We start from the raw sequence: 12,023 nt of genomic DNA on the forward strand, positions 1-12,023 counted from the left end.
GATGACATACAAACACACACACAACCTCACCAGAGATGTTGGTGGTGATCTCGGTGAGGGCCGTCTGACCGAAGCCCTTGGTGGGTTCGAAGCGCGGACAGACACCAGGTAGGTGGTTCCTGGATGCAGGCCAGAGAACATGTGGTAGGTTCGTTCTCAGCTTGGATACAGTTCGGCGGGGACGCGGCACGTTAATGCCCGGGTCAGACGACTCAATGCTCTGGTAGCTGATCTGGGAAAATAGGGGACAATGACCACTGGATTAAAATAACAAGATACCACAGCTCGCTGCCACCTTCTGCCCCTGGGGAATTCAGATACTGAGCTGCAATCGGAATGAGGACATGTTAATGACTGCCAGTGGGGTATGCTGAATCAATGCAAATAAATTTAAAGATTCACTAGACAAAGATTTATGTAAAAATGCACCTGTGTAATCACTGTTGATCCAAAATTGGCGTTGCAAAAGACATGAACACTCATCCTTCTTGTTGTGACCACCTACCTTTGCCCAATGTGTCCTCATCAAAGTGGAAATCTTTTCCAAGCACATGAAAAGCAAAATCTATGTCTCTTAGATAGCAGCGAGGTCACCCGTGCAGAGAAATCCGAACTTATAAAGTCTCAAACCTCTTCACTACCTCCAATTTACCGCACACACTGGACATTTAGGTTTGAGGAGGGTGCAGTTCACTAATGTAAAGTGCCTTCTGGGTAAAGATGACCTTCAAACCTTCAAAAATTCAAATTTATCCTTTCCTGCCACACAGGACTGCCAAAGTGCCAAAGCTTAATGCAGCTTTAATACACAAGTCCAAAGCTTAAATTGGGTTAACATAACAGTGGCCAAGTCTGGACACACACTCTTTGATATGAAACTTCATAATGAGATTGTGGAAATATCATTTCTTGCCTTTGGGCAGGAAACTCTTAGAGACTGCATCAAAGAGTGTGTGTCCAGATTTGGCCACTCTTTATTAGTATCCATCATTATGCAGTACAAACACTTCTGAGACTTATAGACTGAAGCCTGTGCATCAGTGAAAATATCCGTGGCATCTTCTCCACATAGCCCTTGGGTTGTTATTCACCCTACCTAAACAATCAAATTTGCGTGGAATTTTATTGAGCGGCTCTCTGTCATGTGAAACTCTGCTGAATTCATTTTACAACTAAAAGTGAGATGTCAGCTAACGACCAGCCAGTGTGGATCTAATAAGAAATCTTATGCTGAAGGCACCAAAAATCAGACTGTAGGTAAATATCGTGTCATGTCCTGTCTTACGGAACACTTAACCTGAATTCACAAATAGCTCTGCAGGAGTGGCTGAGAACGCGAGGCCAGATAAAACACCAACAGCTGTGCACAGCAGGCACTGTAATGTTGTGCACTGGGATTGTTTGTTGTTTCATTTTAATCTGAGTCCAAGCACTGCTTTGTACTGGAGATGATCTGACAGGTATGTATGAAGAGGATAAGGGTATTGCTATATTGCTATATATGAAGCTTTTTTTTTTGCTGCATTTTCATGTATGTGTTTTAGCATGAATATTAAGATCTATCTACTTTAGAGAAGTCAGCAAAGCTCTTCCTTTCATTTCCTCCCTCCAGGCATTATTCCTGCCCTCACAAACCAAGAAGAAACCTAATGATTCCTGCACAGATCTTGTTTTCACTTGACCATCTTGTGTTTTTTTTCTAGTGCTCCTCATAGATAGTCAACGAAACATTAGACAATGAGAAGAGTATAAGTTCAGCAAATTTTCATTGGTCAGTAAGTCACAGGGAAAATAAAAATAAATAAATAAATAAAACAAACTCAAACTCCATTCGGCAGCTGCACCGCATTGTTAACAACACTAGGTCAAAACAATATAGCCGGGCCGTGTATGAAATGCTAGAGGGCTTTTAATTTGAAGCAGCGGTCTCAGTACATGGCCACAGTCAGCCACTCATTGTTTACACGGTCTGCCCCTGTGGTTATTGGACCTTGTTGGGCAGGAAATCCAAAGTGTTGGTAGCTCAATGTTGGGATCAAATTAATGTTAAGTGCTGGAAAACAGTCACCATAGTTTTAAAGCCAGTATTTAAAGAAGTACACTCAGGTTTCAAAGGGTTAATTCAATGCTGCATCGCTCCAACACAAAAACAGGTGTGATTTTTTTAACATCATGTTGTAGCCTAATCTCACTGCCTTGAATGCACTTAGCAAGTGTGACACCTGTGACAAAAAATTAATGCAAACCAAAACATATTTACATATCAGAGGCACAATGGTAAAATCACCTGCGGGGATCCATGGCTTAATGAGAGTCCACTGGGAGTGCAGAACATGAAAAGGTTTGAAAACATCTACCATAGCATACATCACTTCAATGTCCTTATTTGTTCTTTTTTATCAGTCAGTCTGTCCATCCATCCATTCGCTCATTCACTTGTCCATCACATGGTTATCTCATCAAGTGATCAAGTTTAGGCAAACCTTGGACAGATGATGCACCTCACCACTATGTTCCAACATTTTCAAAATTACAGTGACTGCTCCAAGGGGGGCTTTAAAGCCACAGCTCAAAACAAAGTGACACATTTGTTGCTGATTGGTCCAGAGGGGGTTGGCATGACTCATGTGGGACGGGATGAATGCTCTCTTTACTGTCTGCTACTTCCTTTCTATCACCTCTAAACCTTCCACTATTGAAACTCAATCACCTTGTCCGTCTTTGTTTGTCAAAATGTTAAACCAGATGTAACATGAGCTCAATTCTTTTAATATCATAACTGAACCACATTTTTAGCCTATGTACAGGGTGACCCAAAAAAACGGGAACTTTTTAACAATCCAATAAAACCAAGAGTGATGGAAGAAAAATATTTTATTCATAGTAATTGAAACCTGAAAACATGCCATTTAAGAAACAATGATGGAATTTTCATTTTTTAAAAATTATGCTGCCACTTGCTCATGTCTGCCAATACGCACTTCAGAAATTCCCGTTTTTTTGGGTCACCCTGTATATGTACACCCGCACATTACAAGTGCACTTGGCCTGGAGGTTGGAGAAGCAGCACATGTGAAATAAGCGCTGCTGGTTTGAATCCCAGGACCAGCTGGGAAAACACAGTCGAGCAGCTGAGTGGCTACTCATGTGACTGCACTGAGGAGCTCCACAGCAATGCTGCTCCCTTTTTCAAGGCATGGTGGGTAGAGCACTACTCAGCCAGCTCTCCCTACCTTTATCTCCTCATTTCCCCTTGCCTTTGTGGATTGAAATATTGGACAAGCTTGGTTCTCTCACTGTCAGGCTTCCCTGGTTGACTTTCATTGAGAACTTAATACCAGAATGTGTTTTACCATGGTGGGTCGTATATCTAGTGACTGGGAAAAAAAACTCCAAAGCTCATGCTACAGAGGTCTACGGTTGATAGGGGGCCATCAATAATTAATTAGAAACATTTAAAGTTGCCCCCTTGTGGAGGCATCTCTTAGGCAAATAAGTAATTATAATGGTTGTCCCCCATGTAATTACAGCCTGGAGTCTGTGGCTCAGCTTCATTAGCATATGAACATATACAGTAAATCCCATGAACTGTGAAAAGTGGGTCCTCCCCTCTCTTGTGACTGAGGCTTGTGTGCTACCAGTGGTTGGGAAAAACAAAAAAGCCCCAAAAAAGAAAAGCTTGGGGAAATTAAAGAGGGGATGCAGCACAGAAAACACTTGGGCACGCCAGAGAGCTGTATCTAAAGCATGCAGAGGAGACACCTCTTCCTTGATCTGAGTCATTACACTGAAGGAGGATGAGCAAAATAGATACTGGCAAGGGGAAAATAACATCCCACACCTGTAAAGGATTAGCATGTGATGCAAATGCAGCTGTTCTGATTACTGTATCACCGTGGATGGTGGATCTTTTTGCATGAACACAAAGGTTTGGATATCATACCTCATACTGGGTGATGAGGCCATTGGGCTCCACAGGCTCCTCCCACTTGAGGAAAATCATGTCATCCAGCGGGGTGAAGGTCAAGGATTCTGGAGCGATGCCGCCGGGAACTACAGCAGGAGAGAAAAACAACCCTCTCAGAAACAAACACTCCACTCTGGACTCAAGTTAATGGACTCTTGTGCAGGCATGCCAGGGGGTAAAACACCTTGGAAAGACTGAAAAGGCAGAGGGCCGGAGAGAGATGGAGGAGGGCGAAAGGGACAACAGAGAGACGGCTGAGAGGGGAAGTGATGAAAGGGATCCATGGACCGGCTTGATACCAGCCCTCTGGATGAATTGAGATTCTGCCTGGTGGCCCCCAAGGCTTCTACTGCGTGATAACAGAGCACCATGTCTTGGAGGATGACAGTCTATTTTTCTTCTTTAGCACCTTAGTGACAAAGAAGCAGAGAAGTGAGCCTCTCTGTGAGCTGCATAAATACGTTGCTGCATTTTTGTCAAGATGACATGAATATTCTTAAAGGAATAAACTAAACTTTTGGTCGACGGGATGGTTGATTAACTTACCTGTTATGAGATGAGAACATGGACAGTCCTCATAAATACACTACGCTGAGTGATAGCAACCAAGTAGCATTATCTCAGAAACAACAGCATGTAGAAATGTAGTAAGCAATCTTAAAGGGGAAGTTCACTTAGTTTGAAAAACAGTAGTGGTGCTATCTTTCTCTCATTGTTACTGAGTGCTGGATGCTCCAAATGCTAACTGTTAGCCTCCTGCCATTGAGATGGACTTCCCCCCAGCTAACATTCTGAAAAATAACCGCTTTAACAGTTAGCATGTGGAGCATCCAGCCAGTATCCAGCATTCAGTAACAATGAGAGGAGGATAGAGCCACTACTGTCCTACAGAACAGCTGGGGGGGAAATAGGTGAACTATCCCTCTAAATAATGTACAACTATATCTGACAATTTTGAGTAGGAGATTTTAAGTACACAAAATAAGTATCTTAATCCAAAAAAGTAGTGCTAGAAAGTCAGAAGAAAGCCATAAATCTCAGCTCCTGGTGAAGTAATTGTTCAGTCACTGGTACTGATCGTCTACCCCACTGACCCCTCAAGATTAATTATAATCAATTTGCACTATGGAGCCATAAAAGAAAAAAAACAAATCATACTTATTGCCCCTTTAACCGCAATGGTATAAAACTGAATCAAAAGAGCAATATTCATGAGAAACTATTATGAATATTCTAATAAATGAGCATCTCGTACTCTAAGACTTGCTCTCTCTCTCTCTCTCTCTTTCCCTAATGCGTGTGTTTCTTGCTGTGTAACAGAAGACTGACTGGTGTTACTCCATGCCAGTCTTTTGCAATAACAAACCTCATGGTCCGCCTGTTTGCCTCAGAAGTTGAAGCTGAGGTAGGCAGAGCGCACTGGAGGAAAATCCTGCTGTATCCATGAATCCCTGACAGCCAAATCTGCTTCTTCCGAGCAGCCCAGCCACAGTGTAAGCAAAGCATTACACAAATGTTTGACTGTCGAGCCCAATAGGAAATGGGCACGAGGAACTGTCACCGGCTGGGGCTCAATTACTGTAGTTTTGAGGGTGATGGTGGCTCTCTTTCTGACAGGGGGATTGGAGACTGTCAAACTGGCATTCAGAGGCTCAAAAGGAAATTTTTCACTGGTGCTGACATTCAAGATTTCAAGAAAGGTGAAAAAAAGACGCTTGACTTGTTTTTTTGACATGTAAGATTTAGAAAAACTTGTCCCTTCTAAACCAGTCAGACCAAATGAACAGAATGGAAATACCTTGCTGCATACTACAGCATGCAAAAGAAAATCCTTTAGTTTTTCCCATTCATTTCCTCCTGTTGAAAAAACAGCAAGTTGTAGCTGCAGATAATTAAGTATATTTTTTTTCCTTATTGCTTCTACTGCCTTTCCAAGTATTGCTATTAAATTGAGTGTAACACTATATTATATACTGTATACTATAGGAAAACTACGCCCTTAGAAGATTCAAGACAAAACAAGCTGCCACTATCACCAGGCCCCCTGCCCTCATCCCCCCTCACATTTTTGGCATGGTCAAGACTGTGAGTGGCATTTGATTACATTGAAACGTCTTGCTTATTCTACATAAGAATACTTTGACCTTTGACTCGTCCAATCTCTGGGAATTTGCATTAGAATGTGCTTAATCTGCTGATGTACACAGGAAAATAGATAAGCGAAATCATTTTGCCATTTTGCTACTGGCGCAGGCATTGCTGATTAATGTTTCATTGGACTCCATTTAAAAGGCTGAACCTCTGTGTCGTTACGCTGTTCCAGCTTATTTCGTTGGTCAATATTTTTTTCTTTTTTTTTTTTTATTAGTAGTAGATGACTGAAAGCATGGATTTGTGTAAACAGTGCACAATAATTATCTGAGCATGAATGAGCTTGCGCAAAAAATAGAAAACAGAATTTCAATCTGCTCTGAGGTGTTTTTTTGCTGTGCCAATAGTTTCTGATCAGTGTCGAAATAAAGGGATCATCCATCACTACAGTTGAGTTCTACAAAAATAACAACTGTATGTCTTATTTCCAGCAGACCATGCATTCTGTTGTCCCTGTGCACGCTGAGAAATATGAGACTGCCCACTCACTGTCTTCTTCCGTCTGGAAGGTGACCTCTCGGCTCTCCTTCTTCCCCTCGGGGTTGGCCAGCGCCAGCCGGACGTGGATGGAGCGGAAGGGTGGCAGGTCTCTGAGGACGAAGTGAGATGTGTTGCGCTCCACTGACAGGCACTCTCGGACGGTGGCGTTGTTCCCTCCGCTGCCCCCTGTTGGCGTGGAGTAGCGGTAGCACAGGGACAAGGAGTAGGTGTGGCAGCGGGTGAGGTTGTAGCCCAGAGGCTCCCACTGGAGGGCCAGCTGCCGGGGCTGGATCTCTGTGGCCGTCAGCCCCCGCAAGGCACGCATGGGCTCTGAAAGGGACGGAAAGGCAGAGGGGAAGAAATCAAGTCACATGGAGGGGTTTTTGTATTGAAAAATACTGATAATACTGAATTTTGACATATTGTTGCATTCCTAGAAAAACTGCACTTAACATGTTCATGTTTACAAATCCAGACCCTCTGCGATGTTTTTTACCAAAGAAACTAAAGGACGAGAGAGGCAAAACATCTAACAGTGGTGAGTCCAGGTTTCTCTGGACAGACCTTTTGCTGTTGTTTAGGAGACAGTTTTGTATTTAACTCGTTTCCATTCCTCACCTCTTGTGAGCAGAGAAGTCTATAGACCTGACAACAGGATTTCATTTGGACAAATAGGCTGAATCTACCCGGTCTCAAGTAGTGGTGATGGGACACTCTTCTCTATTGCAGCCTCAGTTTGAGATTTGGCTGCTGACAGTTGTATTTATACATAAAAATCTTGCCTAGTGCAGCTTTAAAAACAGAGAGACGGAGGAAAGAGAAACTAGCCGTTGAAGCTTACTTTCCAAAGTTGCAACTGGAGGTGACAGTGGGGTGAAAAACAGCCGAGGGGAGGTATACATCGCAGCATTATAAACATTTCCATGTCCCTGTATTCATGAAGTGAATGAGGTTCAGCACGATACAAGAGCGCAGCCCTGGCAGAGCAACAGATACTAACTGATGAGGCCTAATTACTACTGTCATGTGTGAAAGCTGCGACTGGAGATCTCTCCGTCGCTGTCATGTAAAATGTCCACATTGGAGCGCACGGAGGTTATTTGTGTCCTGTAGCCTGGCTGCGATCTTGAAGCGTACTGCTGAGGCATCAGAAAAGCAAGAGGAGGGCAGCTGCCCTCAGCGTGGTGTGGCAGGCTGTGGAGGGCTGCTGACAACTGGGAGGCTGCTCTGGTAAGCCATCCTGGAAGCAAGATTTGACTAAACATAGACAGGAAGCTGCTCCGTAAGTGAATGTCAAAAAGGAGAAAAAAGTTCTGAGGGGATAGAGAGGAGAGAGAGAAGGAACATGTCTGTCCTTACAAAATGTTCAGTCCTTGCCGCTTCGAAAAATCTTTGCTCTTTCCCAAAAGGGTGAAACCTGCGTACAGTTTGTGTTATACGTCTGAAGGTCCAAACGGATAGAAATATTTCTGGATTGAAGCTGACAGCACATGTTAGTACCAATTCACTTTGTCTTTAAAGTGTCTTTGACCATTTTCATGACAAAAAACAACAAGCAAAACAAGTGTATTGATTCCCCCATAATTTTATTTGCTTTGCTGTGTGGTAAAACTCCAGAAACAGTATTGAGACCATGGGACTCTCAATTAAATGTCACAGTACTAACTCGATTAGGTCTATTTATTAAACTGATTACAGCTCCTTGTTTGGAAAAGTTGTAGATCACATTTAGAGTCATTTCTGTGAAAACATACTTTGTAGTTTATGTTTATATTACAATCATAATAGGGTTCCTTTCTAATAAGAAAGAGGTTAAGCTCTAGCTCTTTTCATTTTTAATACTGTTCGAAGGTGTCTCTGTCATCTTTTTATTTTGCATTTGCAATATTCTCTTTGTTCATTTTATTTATTCATATGCATTCAAATATGTCATTAAATACAGAATTACTCCAGTAATAGCTTTCTGGTTTTCATTTTCAGTTTTAAAGATATGAAATATTGGCACAAAATTTCAGCTACTGGCAGCTTCAATAAAAAAAAAAAAAAAAAAAAAAAAAAAAAATCAGGATCACTATTGACCAGTTGAACCCTAAATACTATAATACTATGTGATTACTTTTAGATTATAACCAGGTTATATGGCTTCTCATAGCCAACCAGTGTTGATCACACAATAGAGATGTGCACTGCATCCTATCTATCACATCAAAGGATATGATCACTGGTTGATATCGGATTTTAAACAATGGACCAGTATCAGCCCCATGTAGTGGTCTGACTGTGGTGGAGGCAGAAAGTCGCTGGCTGCTGGGTTTCTTAGGGGCTCCATTACTCATCATCACAGTGGCCCCACAGCGGGCCCTGTCCTGTCCTCCCTCCAGTCCTCCACCAGTACTGCCCCTGCCCCACAGTCAGCTAATCAGAGGGATTAGCCAGAGGCAGCAGGAGTGAGGGAGGAGTACCAGGCGGGACTTGGGGGGGGGGTGAAGAAGATAAATGGGGGAGGGTCCCTCGGGGCCCAGCTGGCTCGTGCACATTTCATCTCAACAGCAGACGGAGAGGCCAGTCCCTGTCACTGCTGGCATTATGATGGACTATCAACACACACCCTGGTCCTCTACTTGTTTGGGTGTTTAAAGGCTGAATTTGAATATTGAATCTGATGATAGCTTGTTCCAATGTTCAATATCTTTAACATTTAAATCATGTGACAGCATGACATGATGCTCTTTGTAGTTGGGTGTCTGAGTACCAGCAGCTGGGTGCCAGGAGTCCCCATGGAGTTTCAGTGAGAACAGACTAATTTCAGTCATTCATTTAAATGATTGAAATTAGCCTCCAGGCCTCCATCCGGGATTGGCTGTATAAAGACGAGCTGGAACCACAGGCATTTTTCGGGAAGCTAAATTTTGCTGCTTGACTACTCGGCATGAGAAGTGCAAGAAGCATGAATGCCAAGTTACTAATGTGTAGCATGAAAGCATGAACCACACACTATTATCTCCCAATGTAGAGTGCAGACAGTTGTACAATTCATTTGTATATCAACAACTTCTCATATTAAGTCTTCCCATATGGGTCCCTGTGGCAAAAAAAAAAAAAATCTTCACAGATTGAGATTTGTGGGCTAAATGTGTGCCAAGTTCGGGATCCAAGACACAAATGAAAACATTTGGGAACTTCTGCTCTGCGAGTGCATCACTGTTTTAACATCTGAACCAGGCTTTTGCGTGAATGTTCACACTGGATTGTGGCACAAGGGACCGCCACCTCCTGTGTATTGGTACACATGTAAAATGCCAGAGACAAAGACTTCCCAAGAAGAACGGGCTTTCCATTTTAAAGTAGAAAAGAGGCTCTCTGAGAGATAAAGCGAGACAAATTCATCCACAGTTGTGTGTCACAGGGCCTCCGCTGTCTGCTGCTTTCTCCCCGGGGATAAAGCTTCAGATCTGGGCGAAGGGAGCTGACAGGAGGTGGGCGACTGGAAGACGCTGACAGGAGTGGATCAAGGAGTGTGGCAGGTGACAGGGATGTCATGTCGTCTACTTGACAAAACAGCGGGATGCCTTTTTCACCCACATGAACAGTACTATGGGATAAAATGTAGATGAGAGCTTCGAGGGAGACCCTGCCCTCTGCTATTCACATGAACTGACGAAACGAGAAGTTCTTAAGCAAAGAAGGCCTAAATTAAAGCTGCACTGAACTTTTGCACCAGGGCACTGTGGTCTTTAAAAACCATATTACGTCAGTCAGTGAGTCAGGGGTGAGATGCCTCACCGAGCTACATTACAGTGTGAAGGAAAGTGTGAATAAATTCCTCTCTGTATCAAATTAAGAGGTAAAGCTTGTATTGTTGTGGAAAATGTAAATGAATGGCAGCTCTTCTGCACAGCTCCCATAATCTCATCACATATGTAAATGAATTTAGATGAAAGCATACCTATGGACCTCTGAGTTTTACAGTATGGTAATATCTAGCTAAATCTTTATTAAGGTAAGACAACACACACTCACAGCTGACAGTAACTGACATTGCTGTATGAGCAGCGCCCCAACAATATATACAGTAGGTAGTATGTGATAAGCTACATCTGCAAACATTATTGCATTAAGGGAGCTCATCATAAGTTGCAGTCATAGTCAATTAAAGCAATAATTATTCAGATCTATCATGAATCACTATGCTTTTTTTTTTTTTTTTTTTTTAATCAGTTTTTTCCCCAATGAACATCCTTCCACCAAGTCCAAATTGTCACTACTAGGCTTGTTAAATACTGGTGATGTTCTTACATTTCTTAATTTCAGTCTATCCATTTCAGTCCAAATTACAGCTCATTCAGCAGCACTATTTCCCATGGTCACTTTATGATTTACGATCTCCAGCTATTGTTTATTTGTTAATTAGCTACCCTAGCTACCCTAACTTGGGGCCTCGAAGGCAGAGCCAAGCCAAACAAACACTGGTTAAAAACAGTATTACTACGGTTCAAAAAAAAAAAAAAAAAGCTACTATTAAACTTTGTTCCAGGGAGTCGGTAGAAGATGGAATGAGTGACAGCTCCCAGCTCACAGGACTGGACCACGCGCGACACATGAGCTCGACACTTTCTACGCCTACTTTCTTTTCTACGTTCGAAAGTCAGGCAGACAGATGATCAGCCATGTCACCTCTGCCCCGATCGAATTTCTAATTTTTGCTACTGGCTAAGAAATTTTATGTCGCCTAGTCGATTCCACTACTTATTTATATTGTACATGGTGTTTTAATGAAGCACTACAACCTCGGTTTGAAAGGTTTTCCATTCATTATTAATTACTTTTGTGATGACCACGGAACAATGTTAAACCACTACATTTTATGACAGGTGCAAAAATATGGTCACTGTTTAAATGTACCTGTCATGTATCGTCCTAAATTCTGTTTTTTTTGTTTTTTTTTTTTGTTAATTTTTTTATTTGCCCTCCCACACACCACCACCCCTTCTGCCTACCGCCATTAATATGGTGATGAGAAACAAATTCAGTTGCTCATCTTTTATGTGACACATAAAAAGGCCAGCTACAAGATCAGCCCTCATGACAAAGGAGTATTGTATTAATTTAACCATAATCAGTAAGAACATTAAATGTGGATTAGAACTGAACTCGCCACATTTCAAGAGAGGAGATATTGGCCACAGCTTACACAGGCTAATTATAACAATATCCATAAAACCAACTGCACTGAACTGTACTTAGGGTGCTGTTCAACTCTGCTTTCCTGTAAATTATTATTTAGTTATTTTTTTGTGTGCTTGCCTGTTGTGCCCACTTCACTATGTAATGCTTTGCAGTATATAGGCCTACTGCTCTCTTCCTTATCTATTCTTGTTTCCAACACTCTTTTGCTTAGCTTTTAACATCCAGATTTTAATAGATG

General features: G+C 42.2%; 1 protein-coding gene across 1 annotated transcript in view; it reads right to left on the reverse strand.

Moving 5' to 3' along the window:
• ptprua (protein tyrosine phosphatase receptor type Ua) overlaps window positions 1-12,023 on the reverse strand; it is a 131,801-nt gene that overhangs the window by 52,006 nt on the left and 67,772 nt on the right. The window contains 5 exon segments of the mRNA XM_030062985.1: window positions 31-88; window positions 91-154; window positions 156-232; window positions 3,944-4,053; window positions 6,608-6,928. Coding sequence (XP_029918845.1) covers window positions 31-88; window positions 91-154; window positions 156-232; window positions 3,944-4,053; window positions 6,608-6,928 — 630 coding nt within the window.

This window comes from Myripristis murdjan, chromosome 11 (assembly GCF_902150065.1).
Source record: "Myripristis murdjan chromosome 11, fMyrMur1.1, whole genome shotgun sequence".
NCBI lineage: Eukaryota > Metazoa > Chordata > Actinopteri > Holocentriformes > Holocentridae > Myripristis > Myripristis murdjan.